Source organism: Mauremys mutica, chromosome 2 (assembly GCF_020497125.1).
Source record: "Mauremys mutica isolate MM-2020 ecotype Southern chromosome 2, ASM2049712v1, whole genome shotgun sequence".
NCBI lineage: Eukaryota > Metazoa > Chordata > Testudines > Geoemydidae > Mauremys > Mauremys mutica.
This window is the reverse complement of record NC_059073.1, coordinates 105,902,435-105,925,573: the sequence shown is the minus strand read 5'-3', so window position 1 is coordinate 105,925,573 and position 23,139 is coordinate 105,902,435. Positions and strand designations below refer to the sequence as shown.

General features: G+C 39.7%; 1 protein-coding gene across 4 annotated transcripts in view; it reads right to left on the bottom strand.

Moving 5' to 3' along the window:
• Positions 1 to 1,000: 1,000 nt before the first annotated feature.
• Positions 1,001 to 23,139, bottom strand: part of SALL3 (spalt like transcription factor 3) — a 46,167-nt gene continuing 24,028 nt past the window's right edge. The window contains exons 5-6 of one of the 4 annotated variants that reach the window (XM_045008247.1): positions 22,761 to 22,841; positions 1,001 to 1,046 (exon numbers count right to left, since the gene is read on the bottom strand). In XM_045008247.1, coding sequence (XP_044864182.1) covers positions 22,803 to 22,841 — 39 coding nt within the window. In that variant the 3' untranslated portion in view covers positions 1,001 to 1,046; positions 22,761 to 22,802. Of the gene's footprint in view, positions 1,047 to 2,741; positions 3,026 to 5,451; positions 5,582 to 22,760; positions 22,842 to 23,139 lie in introns of those variants that run through there. The other 3 variants (XR_006577574.1, XM_045008246.1, XM_045008245.1) reach the window with 3 other exon arrangements.

Here is a 23,139-nt window from a genome sequence, read left to right as displayed (position 1 = left end):
AGCCTAATGTATTCTTGAATATCTGCCTCACTTCTCTCCTTTATAATCTATTCTTCTGCCCAATTGCTCTTCCCATTAAGAACATTTTTCTAATAGCTAGTCTAAATGTTTCCTTCCTTAGTTTCAGGCCATTGCTCCTTATTCTAGCAGAAAGTATTTATTTTCCATGATCATTTCCCCCTTGAGTCTCTCTGTTTTCTACACTATAGAAATATTGTAACCAGCCACACTGCAGGGTGTCATTGTAAGCGCTGTGGTACATTCTCGAGATGTCTGGTAGCATGCAGTGTGTATCAGATGCTCCAAGGCAAGTGCTATAAGTGTTCCAAGCACTAGATGTTTCAGGTTCTAGCCTTCAGCGGGTTCCCATAAACACGCACAGACTTTGACTAAGAGACGATTTCCTTACCAGGGCTCCCAGAATAAAAAGGCATAAATGCCCTAGTCACAATATTTTTAAAAGTTAAAACAACAACAAAAGCCTCCAGCATTAGCCAAACCCAGACCCTAGAGACGGGCTAATTCAGAGATATGAAAGTAACAGAGGCCTTCACACTGATCTATGCTGATGCAACCTTAATTCACCCCTCACTCCCACCCTCTTATACATATGCATTATGACACCATCTTTATTTACATGATCACACAGTATTTTTTCCTCAGGACCCCTGTCTCAGCTAGTCCCAGTCTCCCCCTTCCTCCACAGCCTCCAAATTCCTCATTCATCTCAGTCTTCACCCTCCCAGCTCTCAGTCCCAGTTCCAGTCTCCCTGCTCAGGTGGACTGGCTGCCCTCCCCATACTGTTTCCCCCCACCTTCTTGTCCATTCTCAGTCGCTCAACCCACACTGGCTTACAGTGACAATTTCATTGCCCAGCCACTCCCAGTCTCCCTCTACCCAGTCACTCACAAGGTTCTAGTTCCAGTCTCCCTGTCCTCCAGGCCCCAATCTATTTCCTCCACCACTCTCCCAAACCAAGTCCTGATCTTGTCCCCTCATTATTCCAGTCAGGTTTCTTGCTCTGGCGCTGTCAGCAGGGGAAGCACTGGAAGCATAAGAGAGAGAGAGAGAGAGTCTCCTTGCTCTCAGTTTTGGTGCCACAACAGCCTGCAGTAACTTTGAGAAACAATTGCAGGGAAAGAGCTGGGCTGGAGCATGCTCAGCGCAAACAGAATCTTTTGAGAATTTAGTTGCCAAATCTAACAAGTCCCTACTGAGCATGTGGAAACCGAAATTTTCTCAAGGCTTATAATTTGGCCAAATTTAGGCAGCTTTTCACAGGGATAACAAAAGGTACATCCCTAACACAAAGGACACCCACCCTGCCAAATTTCAATTTCTTGCTCCAAAGCATGGAGGCATGGGAACTTCTCAACAGAACAGTTACTTTACTCACATCACTTCTTGCATATAATGTTTATGGCTAATTCAGCCCTGCATATGCTCCTGGAGGTTGAAATGATTAAGGATGCAAGAAATTATGGGTAACAGTACAATCTGTTTTGAATTATATTCCAAGGGATTGGCAAAAAATTGCTTAGCTGAGGTGATGTTTAACTAAAGTTAATTGTACTGAACACCACATAGGAATACTGTAAAGAGATCACTGAGGATATGGGGTTGCCTATTTGAAGGTGAATGAGGTGTAGCCCTTACTAAAAAAAGACAGTTATTGCCCAATGTGATGCAGTATCACTAGTGTAAAATGCAGTGATTTGGGCCATTATTGTACAATATACTGTAGACCTTTTTTAAAAAGAGACGTTTCATTACATGCAAGATTCACTTGCACTAGCTAAGCAAGCTAACAATGACAAGAACTGTCATTCTGCCCTGCCTCTTCACAGAGGCTGACAGAAGTGGAACACTTCTTGTGTCCTCTGCCTCCTCTTTCATACCCACACAGGCCTCATCTAAACTAGCTAACACTTCTAAACAACACATGTTTTCCTAGTCTAGACAAGACCTGTGTGCAGGTGACAGAGGAAGGGCCACAAGAAGCCTAGTCTAGACAAGGCCACAAATGTCAGACAAATCTTGACCAAAAGATGTAGCAGTGTGATTATGAGAAGTCTCATTTGGCCTACTTAAGTCTGAAGGCCTCACTTTGGTCCTGCTGTTCAAAGGCTATCAGTTCATCTCTGTCTTAGGGTTGTCTACCTTTCAACCAGAGGTGTTACTGCAGCACATGTAGACATACCCAAGCTAGCTTTAATCTACATAGCTTGAATAATAAATAGTAATAATTAATTAGTAGCAGTGAAGCCACAACAGCACAGGTAGCTATACTGGCTAGCTGAAGCGGTACGTACCCAGGGTCCCATGTATATGAGCTAACTTTAGCAATATCTATGAATATGTAAAGCTGCAAAAATAAATCCATCAAATTATTCCCCGACTTGCCCAAGTCAGTAACTGAATCTTGTTTTTTTAAAGAAAAAAAATCAATTCCAGTATATAATGTATATAAGTAGTATTGCATAAATTATTTGTAAGATAAAAAAATAACAGGACATTTTTTCAATGCACAAATTTTAGAAGAACAACTATATTTTGTAGCAGCACAAGAAAACTGCAATCATACAAAGTTCGTGTTTCAACTTCACAACTTACATTGCAGGGAAAGAGCTGTTACATTACTTTAACAAAAATTTAAGCACATGCAAATTTCACTTATCCGCATGACTAATATTTATCACTGTTAAATCAATTTACTTTGGTATGGGAAAGTCTCATAAAATGTCATGTGTTCTTTAGAAATTTAATAGAGTTCGTAGATAAAACACTGAAACATACAGCATTTAATAGAGTGATAGCCTTTCTGTACAATTCTTGAACCATCCTGTAGAATTCTATAGCAGGCATGCTGCTAACCTCAGACTAACAATATTTCATTTAATAAAATCCTAAAGATCTTCTGTGTAGTTAACAATGGATTATAAAATATTTTCTGTTGGTCTTTTCCTGGGTCTTTTCCCCTTGACACATAGTAACCTGCTGACCGTATTTTCCACTCAAGATTCGCTGAAAAAGTAAGACATGCAATGAAAACAGTCCATTTCATGACGTGCACCTAAGCAACAAGTCTGTCCTCTTCTGCTCTTCTAAAATTTGTACTGTGGGACCATCGCTCTCACTGATTACTTATTACTTTCTGAAACATACCCACTGAATATGGCCAGAATTTTCAAACTTGCCTAAAAGTGCCAAAAGTTAAGCACTTAAGTCCATACTGACTCACCTAGATGAAAGTGGCCTGATTTTCAGTTATGCTAAACTATCAAAGCTCTAAATTACTCCAGCTGGAGTAATACCCCAGTTTGAAAATGTTGGCCTCAATACTTACTCCCTTTTAACATACAGCAGTAAGAGAAAATTAATTTTGTAGCACTTTATCATCAGTCCTCTAATTGTATCTATTCTGAGACCTTATGTCATTTTCACCTAAAAGATAAAAGGCATTTGTTCAGTCACGTTAACACACATGAACCTCAGAAGATGGCCTGTGCCCTTTTTTGTTCCTCAGGCTGCAGTGAAAAATTTTAGTCCACTGTTCCCAATCTATGGGCCCTATTCATCACTGCTTACTCATTCCCCCCGCTGACTTCAATGAGAGTTTTGCCTGTTCTAAATTAACACTAACCACTCAGGGAAAAGGCCTAGGTAATGCTGTATACAGCCCAAATGAAAACATCTGCTCAATGTGCAGCAGCAGTCAAAAAGAGTAAACAAAATATGTTCGGATGTACTAAAAATGGGTTAGAAAATATTTTGCAGGAAAGATACTAAAATACCATTGTATAAATCAATTGCACACCCTCTAAGTATTGTTTATAGTTTGTCATCCCATCTCAGAAAAGGTATAGTAGAAATACAACAAGTCCAAAGGTATACACTGCAAAAGGCTTCGACATGTGGAGACGTTACGAAGATTAAGACTATTTGGTTTACAGAGGAGATGAATAAGAGGTGGCATGACGGAAGAGTATTATATAATGTATAGCACAGAGAAACCGAGTCAGGCACTCAAGAACAGGAGGATACCAGTGAAATAAAAAGACAACAAATTTAAAATGATAAAAATATATTTTTACACAGCCTGCATGTAATATCACTGCCAAAAATAATATTAAGGCAAAGAGCTTTGCAGGAGTCAAAGAAGGATCAGGAATGTATTCGAATAACTAGAACTTCTACAGTTTTACTAACTAGGATGAAAATTGGTAAGGAATACCACCCCGCATGTTTAAAGACCTAAAGCAGCCACTCCCTGCCTGAAATTAGGCAAACCTTTGCCTAATTCCATAGTTGTGAATTATGGGGCTTTAACCTTCCTCTGAAGTATCTGGTACTGATTACTGTCTGAGACGATACTGGACTAGAAAGCGCATTGGTCTAAACTGATTTAACAATCCCCATGTTCATAATAATGAGTTCTGAACAGGCCTCTATGCCCATAAACTGATAACATCACATATAATATAGCAATCTTATAACTGGTTATTTTTTCCCTCCTTTGGGTTATTTTTTCCCTCAGTGACGGTTGGACATTTTGCCAGATGCATGTACAGAAAACCTCCCTCGTTAATTTATTCAGGGTAAATCTTATCTTTATCTGACTTCATCTAAGAAGAAATTGTGGCCTTTTTAGTTCTAAAACTCTACCTTGTCAGTGTCAGAGCAACAGCTACTCTCACTAAGAGGAACATCGTTCCAGTAATAGATAATGACACAGATGCATACAAATGTCCACCTTTTCTTCTCATAAATAGTTTTCACCAGAGTTTTATTACACCATACAAAACATTTTAATTACAGTTAACTAACTGATGCAGGATACTCAGACCCACTGCCGTTACAAGGCCATGTCCTTGCTTTACTATTTTAGTGATTGCCTCATGTCCTGAATATGAAATTTCTAGATCAGTAACACATGAGTAGTCACATTCAATTGGACTATTTGTGTATGTACTCACATGAGTAAGAGCTGCAGGATGGGGCTGACAGGTTGTACACATCCTTCAGGATTAGGGTGACCAGATTGCAAGTGTGAAAAATTGGGACACTTTTTGTGGGGGAGGGAAGGCTGTAGCTGCATCTATAAGACAAAGCCCCTAATGTTGGGGTGTCTGGTCACCCTGTTCAGGGTGTCTTGTCCCTCACTTGACTATGTCATCCATGTATTGGATTGTTTAAAGTGCAGTGATACCAACTTGGATGATGTGAGAAATCACTACCATAATGAATGTGATGTTTCCTTTATTCTCTTTTCCTTCTCTTATGGATGCCTTTTATTTCGTTGTCTCTTTTGATTCTTATTTCAAGAGAGGGCAATGCAGCTTTCATAACATATAAAGAAATACGCAGACTAGGTTAAGTTATAATTTCTTTTTCTTTCCAAACCTTGCAGTCAGTACACAAGATGTTATAACAGTACATTGTTAGCTATTATTTTCTGCATTCCTGTAAGTACAGCAATCCTACTTCCACTGATCCTATGCAAGCATACACGCTTTTTCAGAAGTTAAAAGCTGTCCATATGCCTACTGCCATGTACTCGAAGTCTGGCTGAGTAGAGAACTGCATGAGAAAAAACAATATCTTAAAATATCTGTTTCACAGTCATGAACATCTGTCTCCTCTTCAAAAGTAATGTAGTGTAATCTGGATATATATTCCCACAGTGGAACTTTGGTAATTCAGATTAGAAGCAATTCTTGATGTTTTAAGAAGCCTCTTTATTACAAAAACAATTACACAATCTACCAGCACAGTACACAGGAAGGGAGAAGTAGAAGTTTATTTAGCAAGAAGTCTCCTGGCAGATGCCAGAACAACTGGGGCAGTGAAATTGGGTTGTATCAATATCTCTTCCAGTCAGCCTGTAAAAAATACTTTCTGGGTCTAAGACTGCTGTACATTTAGGTATCCAACAATGCTGACATTTCATATTTCCTTCGAAACTCTAGTTCATCTATGTTACTCCCAGGCGCTTTACTATCTTTCACTATTACTCTATTATCCCCTCAAATCCTGAATAGGGAGTTTCTAGAACAGTAAACATTTGTGGTTTTAGTCTTGTTCCCCATGGTGGTCAGTCAGTCTTGAATAATTTAGCCATTCTGTGGGCCAAATTGCTAGGCATCTGCATTTTCCTAATTTGAATGTATGAATACAATAATTGCAAGGTACCACCACACTCCTCATTGTTTTTTTCAAAAGAAGGAGTTAACTTAGAAGTTTTTTCTTCTTCCCTCTCATATGATGATGGGATAAAGAAGACATTTGACTGACATGGTTTAAATTTTGTAGGATGCACAGACAAAATGAATCTCTGTGAGGGATTTAAATGAGGATAGGGAAAGGGCCTGTTTGCAGTGAGTTTGGAAGGTAGTTACATGCATGGGAAACAGCACTAAGGGTGTGATCCAACTCTTACTGTCTGACCTCCTTGAGTAGACTCTCACTAACTTCAGCGGATCAGACTCCAAGACAGGAGTCAGAGAAGAAAATGAAGGAGGGCAGGGTGGTTGTCATTACTGGTAGTGTGAAGGGGACACAGTAAAAAAAATAAAATCTAACACTGAGTCTGGAACAGAATTGTGCTGGGAAAAGAATGAGATATTTAAACTTTCCATGGTAGGCAAAGAGGAGCAAGTGGAGGGATTAGAAGAGCGGAGTCAGGGGCTTTCATTGACAGGAAAGAAAGATAGCAGCAGCTGAAGGAAAATCTCTCTGATGAAGATTTTTTCCCCCTATCTTTTCCGAAAAATCCAGACTTAACACAGTTCAAACAAATTAAAAACAGTCTAAGCACAGGTAAGCATGGACAAATGAACAAATAAATTCTAAGTGCAGTTGGGCAAGTATTCTCCAAAATCAAGCAAATAAATACAATCCCTTAGTGAATGCATGAGTAAAACAAATGAAACACTCCTAATTTGATATTTCGTCCCAGCAGCATTGGTGTTTGTGGTGGCAGCAGTAACAATTTCAAAAACAAGAACTCTTCCTCCCCTCCCAACACAATAACTAGATTATTTATTTCTGGAGTGGGCAAAGATCCCTTGACTCAGAAAAGTTAGCAAAGTAGAAAGTGAGGTTAATAACAATTACAACATAAAGTTGCTTAGTAGTTTTTAAATGCGAACAATTACATTTACATTTTAGAAATGTTTTTCATGCAAGCATCCCTCCTCGCACTATGGTTTAGCCACATCAGCCTATAACATTTCAGAGATTACAATTTAAACAGGGTTTGGGCTTGCTTGGTTTTTGGATGAAAAAAACTCAAGGTGTGGCATGAGGCAGTGGTGGTGATTCAGCAAACAGCAGTCTTCCCTTGAAGTCAGTATTGAACGAAGGGCCTCATTGTGGTGCAAGGAGGCATTGAGCTACTGGTTGTACTCTTGTGGATGAGTCTGAAACAAACAGCACTTTTTGCCTGAGTTGGAGTATTAACCCTAACTTAGTGTATGTAAACATGACCCTTCCAGAGATAAGAGATTGCTGCTTATTGCTAGAAAATGGAATTGTTCCCTTTAGCTCAAGTGGAAAGGGATTCTGCTTTTAGACCTGATCCAATGTCCCCTGAAGTTCCTGGAAAGACTCTCATTGACACTGGTGGTTTTTGGATCAGGCCTGTCATGCTGAGAGTTCCAGGTTCAATTCAACCCAATGAGAGTGGGGGGAGGGATAACTCAGTGGTTTGAGCATTGGCCTGGTAAACCCAGGATTGTGAGTTCAATCCTTGAGGGGTCCATTTGGGGATTGGTCCTGCTTTGAGCAGGGGATTGGACTAGATGATCTTCTGAGGTCCTGTCTAACCCTAATAATCTATGATTCTATGTATGCCCTACAATTCTTATCAAACAGAAAATATAAACACAAGGATACTTCAAAAGCTAAATGAATAGAACCTAGGCCTAAGGACTTCAAAATCCCAACTTAATTTTAAAGGTTAACATTCTGCCCTGTATACTGTGTGCAACTGGGTACATCAAGGAAGAATTTTACCTAAATGAATCAAAATATCATAGCCAAGGAGCCTGACGGACCAAATAAATCTCACAAAGAATACATGAAGAAAACAGCTGGTTTGGAGATGAAGGAAACAAAAGATCACAAAGACGGTGTGATGCTGCACTCCATATGCTTTATGGAAATATGCTTATAAATATGTTTTACTGGAATATGCTTTATGCTATATACCCCTTGTATGGTGTCATTAGAAAGCTTAATATCTACTAAGTGCATTCATCCTATTTGTTTGCATGTATTATTTCTATATCTGGAGTTAGGAGAATAAGATATAAACTTGTATCACTGATGTAAACATATTAAGTGGAGACCATTAAGGGTGCTCCAGAAACAATCAGTTGTAAATGGCCTTAGTTACTTGAAAGCCTTCCTGTGTATGTGTGGGTCAGCCCATAGAGAATGGAGACTAGGGGTCTGACAGTGACATGTGACCATGTCACCTGGTAATGAAATCCATCTTAAATCTGGTACTTTTCCATTTAGAAGGAGAAGGAGGGTTAGGGACCCAGAGAGTCAAAAGCTTCCCACCTTGTGCCAAAGCTATAAAAGGGGCTGCCAGTCATGAGAAAGCCCCTGCTTACCACCTGAGATGTCTGCTGGAACTAACAAGGACTGTACTGGGGGAAAGGATTGGGCCCAGACTAGGAAGGAATCTAGTCTGTGAAAGAAGCTTATTGGAACATCTCTGAGGGTGAGATATTACCTGTAATAAGTTTATTAATGTATTAGGCTTAGACTTGTGTGTTTTTGCTTTATTTTGCTTGGTGACTTAATTTGTTCTTTCTATTATTACTTGAAACCACTTAAATCCTATTTTTTATACTTAATAAAATCATTTTGGTTTATTAATGAACCCAGAGTAAGTGATTAATACCTGGAGGAGCAAACAGTTGTGCATATCTCTCTATCGGTGTTATAGAGGGTGGACAATTTATGAGTTTACCTTATATAAGCTTTATACAGAGTAAAACGGATTTATTTGGAGTTTGGATCCCATTGGGAGGTGGGTGCCTGGGTGCTGGAGAGGTAGCCTGCTGAGCTGTTTTTGGTTAAAGTCTGCAGCTTTGGAGGGGGGGGGGGACCAAACCCTGGGTCTGTGTTGCAGCAGGCTAGTATGTCTGGCTCAACAAGGCAGGGTTCTGAAAGTCCCAAGCTGGCAGGGAAAATGGTAATTTCAGAGGTAATTTCAGAACGTCAGGTGACAGTCCCAAGGAGATCTCTGTGACCGGACCCATCACAGACAGGATGTTACAGCCTTGAAAATAAAAGCTGATTTTGAGAGTTTCGAGTTTTGGGAGCATACCATGAGGCCCCTTGTGTCTGGGTTTTAGCAACATTCCTCCATTTAAAGTCAATAGCGGAAGAAGGGTCTCAGTATCTCTGGAAAAATCAGGTCTACTGTGTCTTAAGTTGGGCATCCAAAAATGGGCTTTCAAACTTTTGAAAATTTGGGCTTCTCTTCTCAGACGACCTTCATAATGGAAAGACAGTGAGTAAAATGTTTCGTTTTCAACATCTGTGAACACTTCAAGTTTTGTAGGTGTAAAGGTAAAAGATGCACAAATCAGTTCTTTTAGTCAGAATGAAATTAAGGCATAGATTGAAGTTTCTGTGGTAGTTTTATAGAAGATAGATCTCATTTTGGTCTGGATTTTTAAGATATTAGCAAGAGACCTACATTATATGACTAATGGGAGCAACCAAAGGAGGAAAAAAGAAGCTCAGAATATAATTTACAATGACTTAAAGGTCACTATCTGAAGGATAAAAGGAATTGTCACTGAAAGAAATCACCACAGATGACACCTGAGACCTCTGCATTGAAAAAATCAATTAACAGCAACTTGGTTTTATGTTTTATCTGTGTTAAGTTTAAGAACATTTGAAGGCAACTGTGATTGAATATCACACAGATAATTTTGCAAAACATCAAACACTTTCATAATCTGCAGAGACTGAAAGTTATATCAGAGTATTGTCTGAATACATATGACATTGAAGTACATAAAGTGAAAACATATCAATGCAAAACAAAATAAGCTCTTCATGGAAGAACAGGGAACAGCGTAGGGTAACAATTATCCAGAGCTACAAATTAAATGTATCAAGGCAAATAAAATCTGAACTTGTGCAGCTCAGTATCAAAGTGGTAAGGAATTCTAATCAAAATAAGAAAGAGGTCATAGTCAAAGAAAAAAGCAGATAAAAAGTCCTGCCACAAAAGCATAAGGATATGCTCCTAGTCAGCAAATATAGGCTTCAGTGTTGTGGGCTTGATGAAGAATATAGAAAATCTTATCCAAAAAAATCAAATATGATGATTTTCAAAACTCTGAACCACAACCAGCTTCTAAATAAAAGGAAGGGCTGTAAACAGTTTGAGAATTATACGAGGCTTACTAGGGGTAGAACCTAGATAGGAGCCTTAAATGGTATGTCAGATTAGTTTAAGGGTAACATTTTCAAAAGTGATTTAGGAGCCTAAGGGCTAACGCCTTATTTGCTCTTAAATTTGCTGCTTTAACTAGGCTGGCATAGTTAAAGTGGCCCAAAACAAAACAAAACAAACCAATCCTGTTGTAGGTTTAGTTGTATTGCTATGTAGAGTTTCTATCAGTATAGCTTATTCCAGTTTCACAAAGTGAAGTAAACTGTACCATTATAAAGTGACTTTCACTAGTATAACTGCATCCACACTAGGTCTTTGAGGATATGTCTATACTGCAAATAAAAACTGGTGGCTGATACAGATTTTGTCAACCACTCATCCTCATTTCCCAGTCCCTCTGGGGAAAAATTGACCATTTCAGTCCACATCACAGCAATAGTTTACTCTTTAGCTCTCCGCAAAAAGCCCCACCTAGAAGCTTTTTGAAAAATAGCTATTTTTTTCAGGACTTATATATCTGGAACGCTTTGCTCAAATGACCCCAAATGTAGGTCACTAACCCTTCTCTGTATTCAACCATTCATTACTACTTCTCAATTCAACAGTACAAGGCCACAGAAGGAAACCTGCTTTTCTGGGGACCTGTCACTCAGGAACCCCCTTGGTCAATGATCCAAATTTGGTTCATTAACACTACCCTTCATGCCCAAATTTCAAAGCAATCACAAGTAACTGTTCAGATTTTAGAGCACTTATAAGAATTGAACTTTAAAGCATATAAAATGGCAGAAATGGAAACCTTCTAACCGTTTTTCTGTATTGGCATTTGCACACTCTAAAAAATGTACATTTTTCTAAATACGCTTCTCAGTTTGGGTCCCCCAAAGATTCAGTGGGTGCCATGTTTACCTTGGGTAAACACTTGAAAGACAGAGACCATTTTCACATCAACAATTTGACTTGAGCAAAAAAAAAAAAACAATAAAAAAAACCCTAAAAACTTTTTGGAAAATGGCTTATTTTTTGATGGGAGTCTTATATCTCTGCAATCCCTTTCTTAAATGACCCAAATTAGGGGCACTAACCCTTTCTTGAGGCACCCCGAATTTCAAAGGAGTCTGACTAAGCCTGCCAATTTTAGAGGACTTCGAAAGGTCGACCTTTAAACAGAAGTCATGATGCAAACTTAACTGCTGTGCCACTATAATATACGCCCATGTCACTGAGAACAGCACATGGCCTATTAGTGTAAATATAGTAACATTTTCTAAGTGTTTTGAAAGGTGAAGTATCCTAATGTTTACATAGAATCAAGCTAAGAGAAAAATGCATCATCCATGATCCTGCACTTCCCCCACAGGAAGACTTTCAAAAGGAACCTGATAACAGTGAGATAAAGAGCCTAATTCTGCAGTTGATACTCAAACAAACCACACTGGGAATTTTGTCTGTTTTAAGCCAAGAGGATCAGTTACCAAATATGCTAAAATAGACCAAGGAACTCTGATACTGGCTTAATCCAATGGTGTGTGACAGGAAAAAAGAAGTGGTACATGAGCTGAATCATTCTAAGAATCTGAATGTTAACATATCAGAGAGAAGAGTATCAGAGGTCTAAACAGAAATAGTGAATAGAATATTAGGTGCTTGATACTGATATTTTTCTAAAATGTATCTTTCACATGGTACTGCCCGCTGAAGTTGACAATAAGTGTGCCAAGACAGGCAGGTCTAGGTAATCCGCTTTTAGGCAGTTTTGGTTCAGTGAGCACTTTTTGGTACCAGCACAGCATTGGAATTATAGATGGCCAAGAAGTTCCACAAGTGTATTTTGGGGTGCACTAAGCAAGGCCATGACATTATGTTCATATTATTCATACACTGCTTCTAATAACTCAGTAATTCAGCACTGTAAAGAGAAAAGCATAAATTCTCAGTGCACAACGCAACATTCCAAGGAAGACAATTACCTATTGGTGGCATACAGATGGACAGAAATAAAATATAGTTATGAAAAATGTGCCCCAAGATAGCAAGATCTCTTACAAGAGCCTCGGCCATGCTATTATATTCTCATTTTGAAAACAGTAATACATCAATATGAAGTTCTCACCTCAGCTCTGCCTCCGAAGAACAGTTCTGTCTCAGTTTGGCAGTACAGCGCCATAATCTTTTCCCTGCTCTCTGGCCTCTCAGCAAGGTCTCTTTTGGCTGCTTTGTCAAATCTCTGCTGTCCAGTCCAGCAACCAAGTGCAGTATGGCTTGTGCATCCTAACCCAGATAGCAAGTTCCTACCTCATTAGCCCAAGAATGGCATCTCAGTACATCTTCCACAGCAGGATTTCAGCAGCCATACTCTCAGATTATGCCTCCTATTCAATTAGCCAGTTTTCCTGTGGCTTGCTGAGTCTGAGACACGAGAAAGCTTAAAAACACCAGCTCCTCTGAAGATCCTGAGCAAAACTTGCACTCAAGGATTTTCCAGATAAAATCAATGCTATGGAGGCTGTATCAGTGTTCCACAACCTCAAAGGCTTATTCCAGTGCCTCAGTTGGTAGCCGCCCCTTGGAAACAGGATGTTTAATGCTCCAACAGCCAGAATCCTGCTGCCACCACAAACACATCGGGGCTTGAGAAGTGGATGGCTCCAAGGAAATGGCATCCCATCTTTTAAATGTCATACTATTTTAGTGTTATGTTGCTATTTTTTTCATTTGAGTGGTCAGTGTAAGGATTTGGCAGGCATTTTAAATGTTGGAAAGGATTTTCCTTAAAAAAATACTTTTTCACATTTTAAAAGGTAGATACTTCAGAAACAGATTATGGTAGACATGGGACTCGAGAGTAACCATCAACAGCACTTATTAAAAAATAAGGAAGAAGTGATTTCTTTGGGCTAAGGAAATATAAAAAGAAGGTTACTACACATTTATGCAATATATCCTCATCATGAAAGAGAACATGATGACTGTTGTACTCACATTAGTGTTTTAGATGTGTTGGAATTACCTCTAGACCATTTAAAGATACTGCTAATCGAATTCAACACAACAGAAGAAATGCTCACATCTCTTTAATTACAAAAGCTGAAAAATGCAAACTAAATATTGAATACAATTAGTGATTTGGAAGTCATGCCTGTGAAATCGTGCTCATTTTAGGATTTTAGAACATATTCTTTTTAATTCGTATTTCTCAGCCCAAAAGCCTGTTCTAAGTTTTAGGTTAGCAGATTGGGCAATAAAATTATGGGATCTCAAGCAAAAAGAAAATAAAAGGATTACAATTTGATTTTGAAATTCTGTTGGCTTGAATGTTCAAGATTTCAAATGAAGCAGGTTGCCTTACTAGTTTTCAGACTTCTTCTGCCCCGTCCTTTTGAGTGAAAACTCAGCAGGGGACTTCATCATTGTCTAAAACTCGGGAGTAATGAGGCATAACTGTAGGCAGGCATGTACCAAATATGACACAGCATAACATTTTATTTGCCTACAGACAGTATGTACTCTGACAACTGGCAAGGGCGTTCTCTTCACTCCCCTTAGGACTTTTGTTATTGCATTGCTACATAATGTATCTAATTGAGCCCACTAGATTAGGGTCCAATCAAGCTCCGACTGAAATCAATAAGAGTCTTTCCATTGACTTCAGTGAATCTGGAGAAAGCCATTAGTGAACCAACTGTGCACGATTCACCTCTCATGTTGATGTGAATTAGATAGGAGAGAATGTGCCATTCCACCAGGAATAAGAAAAGAAAAACTAAGGGTACGTCTACACTTACCTGCCGGTTCGACGCGGAGAGTTCGACTTTTTGGAGTTCGAACTATCGCGTCTGATCTAGACGCGATAGTTCGAACTCCGGAAGCGCCGCGGTCGACTCCGGTACTCCACCTCGGCAGAAGGAGTTGGAGGAGTCGACGGGGGAGCTGCGGAGTTCGACCCCGCCGCGTGTGGACGGGTGAGTTGTTCGAATTAGGGTACTTCGAATTCAGCTACGCTATTCACGTAGCTGAATTTGCGTACCCTAATTCGAACCCCCTTCTTAGTGTAGACCAGGCCTAAGAGAAGTATTACAGAAATGAAATAGGTACCAGCTAGAAAAGCCTGAGATAAACCAATAGCAGCTAGATACAAAATGACCATGGCAAAACTGCTTTGCAAAATTTAAAGGGCCAGCCCCAGGAAGGCATGCTCAGGAAAGAATTCATATAGGAGGACAACCCTACACCGTGGTGAGTTAGTAGGAGCCAGGTAGTTACAAAATAAGGTGTTGTGCAGAATGAGCTATTTGTGTTATATTATCCATGTAAATAGGATATAATTCCACTTAACTCAAGGGAGTTACATTGTTATAAATGGGAAGAGTTCAGGCCTTTTGAACATAATGACATGTCTACTATAGTAGATCACTGTTACTTATAGAATTCAGCAAGTGCACTAGATGGTTTACAGGCAAGTATAAAGACAAGGTCTCCCTCCGAGGAGTGTGGGTTGTGGCTTTGTCACTGTGGATGTCATTTTGATATCAGCTACACCTGTATAGATCAGGAACAACACCATGGAAATCAATAGAATTCCACCAGTGTAACGATGGGGTAAGAGAAATCAGAATCAGGCCCTGTATGTCTACATTTCAAATTGTTAGCTTCCCTCCTGGCTGGAAGACTTCATTAGACGGTGACAGATGCAATCCTCATTTGTATTTTTGGAGGCAGGGATTAAAATTCAGAAATGCTGACATGTTTCCATTTATTCTCAGAGCCTGACTCTGGGGCAAGACTACACTACAAACAAATGTTTCCTCAGCTGTGAATTGGTAAAACATTAAGGGTATTGCCATGCCACTGAGCTCACTAAACAAGCATCTTTTTTTCTAGAACTCCCATCTCAATAAATTAATGACACAATGAAGCTTTTAAAACTGGAGAAGGGTTTTCCCTAACTGGTCTAGAGCCATAGGGATATTTTAACCTGTAACCTTGACTAGAAGCACACTATGTACATTTTTTCTGGGTCAGATTTTGATTTGTCCTAACTCAGCTCTTCAGGGAAATAAAGGGGTACAAGAACCTATAAATGTGTGTGTGTGCGTGTGTGCGCGCGCAGTAGGGTTCCCTGCACCATGGTTTGGTGAAGGCGGCAAGAGAAGGAACCAGGAGTTGGGGCTGTAGGGCCAATACTCATCGTGGAGCAAGTGGGAGGGGAAGGGCTGAACCTTGGCCCCACCCACAATACACTAGTCAGCAATGCTGAGCCAACATGGGGGAGAAATAAGCAGCACCCTTTGCAGGACTGCTGTAAATTGCCTCTCCTCCCTATCCCCTTGTGCCCCAAGGGGAGCAAGGAGCAAGGATGGAATCTAAGGGCAGGTCTACACGTGAAACAGTGCATCAGTACAGCTGTGATGCTGTAGTCCTGAAGGGAAGGTGCTCCTACCCCAATGGGAGAGCTTCTCCTATTGGCGTTGTTAATCCACCTCCCTGGGAGACCAGTAGCTATGTCGACAGGAGTAGCTCTACCATCAACATAGCTCTGTCTACATGTGAAAAATCCATACCCCTGAGCAACTTAGTTATACCACTACAGGTCTGTGTGTAGACCTGGCCTAACTATGGCATGAGTCCTTCCTGGGGCTCTTCCTATGGTGGGAGCAGCTCTTTGCCACCCAATAGGTTAGATATAGACTCAAGTCTTAATCTAATCCCATGTACACTTGTGCTTGGTTACCTGTGAAATGTGATTGACATCCATTTCCCTGCGTATATTGTGAGGAGACAGGGAGGGCAATAAGATAAACAGGACAAATAAAGAGGATTTTTGAAGACATAAGAGGGAGATTACAGACACAGGAACTGGTAGTAAAAGGGGACAAATGATAAACAGGATAATAAGAAACACAGATGGTGGAATAGGGGAGAACAGAAAGGGAAACATTTTTGGGTGTACAATGTATTGTATTAAATAGTAATTCCTCAAAATATGGACCCAAACCTGCAAACTTTACTTATGAGAGTGGGGCTATGCATGGGACTGAATATGGTATCATTTTAAAAAATGCCAAAGGATGGGATTCATGAGAGGACTTAGGTGTTGCAACCCTGAGCATTGTGTCACCTTTTAGGTGCCCAGAAAATCACAGGAACAACACTGAGATTCACAAAGCCTGAGTTAGGTGCTTTGGTTCCCTATACAAAGAATGGGGAGTGTTAAGTAGCTAAGAATGTGATTCACAAAAGCCAGTAAGTAGGTGGGGCGATGCCTACACAAGCCAATAGGAGATGCCGAAGAGAAGGGTATGTCCTAAGTCATGGCCCACTCATGGAAATAGGCGCCTATGTCTGGTCTGCAGGGAGGTGCTTATCTCTGCTAGTGATCCATGAATAGGAACCTGCTGCCTGGACTTAGGCAGTTTAGGTGCCTAAGGCATTTCTTGTGGGAATGAGTTAGGTGCCTGCCTCACTCCATACAAAATGGAGATAAGGAGGAGGAAGTGGTGGTGGTGCCACACACCTACTAACTTTTATCTCACTAGCTAGAACACCTGCCTGGGATATGGGAGATACCATTTCAATTCCCTTTTGCTGCCTGAGGGAGAGAAATAATTCAAACATGGGCCTGCTATCATTCAAGAATGTGCTCTAACCATTGAGCTATGGGATATTCTGTTGGGGGGGGGAGGGGCTCCCTCAGTCTCTCCTGTTGAAGCTGTTCCAGATAAATAATAACAGAGTAATTGGAGTGGGGAGACTGGACTCTGGGTCTGCCACTTTTCCCTGACCACTCACCTGCAGTGTCATTCTCCCTCTCTCACTCACTGACTAGCTAAGTGTTTATCCACAGTGGAACAGTCAGTGGGCCAAAGAAGGAGCACGAGAATGATTCTGCCGTCCATCAGTTAGGGCTTCCACATGGAAGGTGGGAGACTCTAGATCCAATCACTCTGTATTTAGCCATAGTGAAACAGCTACACTCTCCTGAAGGGTTGCAGCTCCCCTGTTTAAATCTGTTCTCCCACTCTGGCAGAGAGAAAGGAATTGAACCTGCATCTCCCACATCCTAGGGCATAGGTGATTGGTCCAACCACTGGGCTGAGAGTTATAAGGTGGGCAACCCTGTCTACTATGGCTGGATTTTGAATGGGACTAATTAGGTAGCCATGCTCAGAGGCCACCTATTAGATTGGGCCCCATGTGCAACTAAAGACCTGTCTTCCCGTGCGTGGTTCGTGAATTGCTCTGTGACTTAGCCAGGAGATAGCTGCCTGGGTGCCTAGAGTGAGCAGCAGTGTGTGTGCCACAGTGTCTAAAGTTTACGCACACAGGGAAATTTTACAGCAGAAACCTAGGCACCAAATGAGTTTAGATGCCCACCAGGTTAGGTGGCAGCCAGTTGTTTTGTGGATCACACCCTAAGTTCCTACTGCCAATGAGACTTAGGAGCATTTGAAAACAGTATTTAAGTCCTAAGTCACTAAGGCATTTTTTTGAAAATTTTACCCAATTTGCCTAAAGCTTTGCAGGATCAGGTCCTAGGCTGTAACTGCATGACACTATCATAGCTCTGGTGAGGTGAAAAAACCACCACCCACATTTATTATTCCTGCTGTTCTTATTCTCACAAAACTCCTGTTGACTTCTGTGGGAAATACATACATGTGAATTTGTCTGGTTAGGCTTATTACACACAGTCTCATGCAAGTTAGGAGTTCATTAGTCCTTCTATATTATAATTTACTGTCAAATAGTTTTTTAAAATTGTGTTCTTGTCCTAAACTCTATTACATTTTCTATTGCCTTTGATTACAGTATGAGGCCTATGTTTGTGCTTTGCATTCTTATTGTGCATACAGGACGGGCATCAGCTGCTTTTCATAGGGTAGTTGTCTCTTTGACTCTTCCTTAACACCGTGAATATTATATAGAACCAGTTCCTTAACAGGACACGTACCTGTCTTTGATAATTTATTTCTGGTAAAAGAACCATTCCCTCTATTTGTTATAGACTAGAGCATTAGTAGAAAATGGGCCCAATCCTTCAAGGCTTACTCCTGCAAGCCCTTTCTTGTGCAAGTAGTGCCACTGAAGTCATGTTTACATTTATTCAACGTCCCCCGTTTCCTTGTTGCATGTGATGAGAAAAAACCTTTTTGCTGGGTAACTTTACGTTGGAAATGTGATTCTAGGAAAACAAGTATGTGGCCATATTTTTATTTATTTATATATATATATCTATCTACATGTGGAAAATTCAAAATTAATCTGGAAATAAGTCAGTCTGAAAAATCTGCCATTTACCCATTGTTGTGAAAGCTCTAGGAAGAGAACTATTTGCATGGATAATAGATCTAGAGTAACTTCTAGTGCATTAATTTGCACATCTGTCTGAGGGTTAAATTCAGATTGGACAAATACTCCAAAATCTCTACCTGTTAAGTCACAGTAATTCTGCCATCCTGGCTCTTGTTGAGTGATACGTTACTCCACAAACAGTCCTATTGAAATCAATGGGGATACTCCTGGAATAAGGCACCAGCTGCGAGTAAAGGTGGCACAGCCTGACCCCAAGAATAAAAATGATTCCCAACAGGGATACAAAAACAGATGTGTGTGCCGTGTAAACCTAAAACTGTCTAAAATGAACCAGTGAAGAGAATCTATATGTATTGGCATGAAATGTAATCAACAAACTTAGCGACAGAGCTAAAACACAGGAGTGATGTGCATTGCTTCAGATGGAGCGCTTGGAAAATGCTTCCTGGAGCTCTCTGATGTCAGTGGGAGTCCATAAACTGCCTCCACCCTTTTAAAGAGTGCAACATAGTCTCCTCTGTGGCTACCAATTGCTGGGGGAGTTCAGCCATGACTGCCTGACATGCAAAGGGGATCCATAATCCTGCCTACTTCCTAGTCTGACCCTTTTTGGACGAGCTGCTTCCATAGGGGAGCCACTTGGTAGCATCTCCTGTATGCCCCTGCGTATAGGGCTTGAAATCCTAGCTGGTTTATGTATAGACTTGTGCAATGGTGGACAGGAAAGAGACTCCTCCTTACTTCTTCCCCTACCCCACTGCATAGTTATGTACAGACTAGCCACAATCTATCCTTGGAATGCTGATTTTGAAACAGGGCTCTGTTTGTGTGTAATACACACACACAAATTTATATACACATAACCAGATTCTAATGGCCTTACTCACATGGAGTAGTACAGTTCTTTGTGAGTAGCTTCATTGATTTCATTTGGAATAACTGTAATTTGTAGTATTTTGTTACCCACAGTGAATAAGGATATCAAAATCTGGCCCCATAAGTAGTATTAGCCATGGACTGCTGTGGAATGTTGTAACAGATGTCACTAGAAGGCTCAAAGGCACAAAATGTACAGAAATTGCTTGAAGATTTAGAAATATTTTTGAAGGGTTTCTAAAATATTTTGGACCCAGTGATGGCCCAAGTCTGCCACCCTTTACTCATGTTTAAGAGAAATACAATTGTTTTCAATAATCTGCTCGCAGAGTAAAGTACTATCAGCATAAGGGTGGCAGAACCGGATCCTAAATGAACAAATGAATACATAAAAGAGAAGTTCTAACTGTTAAGAAATCTAGAAGAAACACCATTGTAAACCTATTTAATAGACAATTGTCAGGTGAAAATTTAGACCTAAAATTTGTTTTACTTCAGAATTGTTATAATCTGTAAGGCCATGTTCTCTCCATTCTAGATAACTATTTAGAACTGCCCACTATTCTCACTGAGAATATATAAAAAAAAATAATTGTTTATGTAAGACATATTAGCTATATTTATGGAAACCAACTGGAAATGCACCCAAATCTATTTGTGAGTGTATCCATTTTTGTGCAACCCTCCTCATCTGTGCTCTTGCAAAACAGGTAACAGCATGCAAATACCAGCACAGGTGTTCAGTTACTCATTTTGCCTGCACAGAAGCATACACCCACTAATTTATGAGTGTATTTATGGAAACCAGATGAAAAGCTTTATTGTTACAGAACAAGTATCAGTTAACAGCTCTACTGACATAATCAGCAATGCTGTTCCACAAACAAGGAATTAAGCAAAACAGACATGTTGGCTTCCACTCACTAAGAAACAGACAAGGGAAAATATCAGTATTTTCCAAAGAGCAAAGTTGGCATCAAGGAAAGTAATTTTCTAGATCCTAGAGACCAGATTTTGCCATCATTGCTCACATTGAGTAGTACCTTATTCCAAGATTAGTCCCATGGGACAGACAAAGTAAGGCAATACTCTACATGAGTAAAGGTGGTAGAATCTAGTCCTAGAAGGGTTTCTCAAACAAGACAAAAATGACTTAGAGAAGGACATGAAAGTAAAAGTATATGGAACTGGGCTAACACATTTAGTCAGTGGACAGTGAGAGAGTGATAACATAATATATTGAATAAGATCAATAACTTGTGTATTGCCTTATCTACTACAAAATTATGAAATATATCATGCCAATCTGGGAAGCAAATTATTTTCTGTATTACATCTAAATGATCGCAAATCATTCCAAATGTAATTGCTTAATTAAATATTTATTTTAACATTTCTATTGTGCACAATGAGTGACTCCTCTGAAATAATAATCTATTTCAACATAACTTAGGTTATGACCTTTATGATTCAGTAAAAGCTTTTAACATTTGTGATTTAGGAACACCAGTGAACATAAATATAATTGTTTTGTAACAATACGTCTTATCTCTAGTCATGATTCCCAGTTTGTCTTCCTTTACTGAGGACTGAAATTGACTGTGTGTGTGTATATATATATATTACACACACATACACCAGCAAAAGTACAATAGAGTACCACTGATAAAGATTTGATTCTTGAATAGCCATAGAAAATTGCTGTGTCTTTTACTTTTTTAAAAAAGTGGTAATCAATGTAAGCTCAAAATAAATTGAAATGCCAGATATAAATGCCAGATATAAATGCCATAGTCTAAAACTGATAATCAGTTAGAAAAATTAAATTAAGTAAAACCCACTAGAATTATGAAACAGATACGTGAAATTCTAACTATATGCGTGTACAACACTACTTAGCATAATCCTGCTTGGGATCGTTAGGCCCTACCAGAATGCAAATAAATAATGTATGTACTATAAACTCTCTAAAATGAGCAAGAATACTTAACACTTTCCATCTTCAAGACCGTGTACAAATAACCTAATCCTCACAACACGCCAGTGTGGTAGATACATAAGTAGTATGTACCTAGTTTTACAGATGGGGAAATTCATTCCATTACTGATTGCCTCTCCAAGGGAAGCTAGCACTATCAGTCTTCACTAAACTGAGGGCATTGAGCCCCTTGCAGAATCAGATCCTAAGTGACTTGCCTGTAACCCTACAGCATGACGTGCCAGAGCTAGGAGTAGAACTCAGGGAGTTTCCAGCTGCCTGAATTGCCCCAAAGGATTGAGCCATGCAGCCTCATGAAAAAAATAAAAGTTTTCTTCTTTTCATAAGGCTGCTGACACCTTTGGTATCTGAGAAAAAGGGACCGTATCTGACCATTAGCTAGATCCCCTTGTGTAGTAACATTATAGCAAGATTCTCACAAGATGCACTGTGTTCCAATGTAGTAATTGCACAGCTTTCATTTTCATGGTCTGATATTCAAAATCCAGTGACACTCTCTCTTCCACGGAGTGAAAAAACATCAAATACTTATATGATCATAATCATGATCAAGTTTTGTTAATATAAAATATGGATTAAGGGACACAGCCATCTTGTTTATGTCCAGAATTAGACCTCTTTTAAATTGAGATAATCTGGTAGAGTGCACTAAAAAAAAAGTTTTCATTTTTTTTTTTAGTTCAGCAATTCATTGCCCAGAAATTTTCTAAAAATATGTATAGCTGTCATTTTGATGGGAATCTAAAAAAATAAGTGGGCCTAATTCTACTGTCTCTCACACCAGTGTAAATCAGGAGTAACTCCACTGCAGTCAATGGCATAGGTGCTGGAACTAGAGGTGCTGGGGGTGCGGCAGCCGCACGCCCTAGCTTTGAAATGGCTTCCATCATCTACAGGGTTTACAGTTTGGTTCAATGGCTCTCAGCACCCCTGCTATACGAATTGTTCCAGCACCTCTGGTCAATGGGGATACATTGATGCAAAACTGGTGCAGGTAAAAATCAGAATCAGGCCCTATGCCTGTTTCAACACCTGCAGCTGCTCTACCTCCGCAAATAACTAAAAAATGCCATTGCCTTCATATAAAGGAAAGACCCTGAATGACAAGTTTGTTTAGTGTACCCTTAGAGCTATGCACATACCTGATTTTATCACTGATGACTTTGCCATTCACTATGTTAGTGTTACACACAGATGTAAATAGCAGGCAACTCTTTTGACTTCTGCAGAATTAGAGAAAGAGGAAAAAAATAAAACCACAATATCCTCCAGATGACAGCATACATGCAGAGAAACATATAAAAGGCTACCAAATTGGCTTCTGTAGCTTTAGAAGAAAAAACATCTTTGCCAAGGAAGGGCAAAGTAGGTTAGGGGCGTATCTTTTATATTTAAGCTTTAGAGGGATAACATATACAAAAGAGATGTGTAAAAAAAATACATGTAAAAGTAGTAAAGTGTCATTTGATTTGTTGGAAGTGTTAATGTTTTTTTAATGTAGGGTGCAAATGAAAGGCTCGC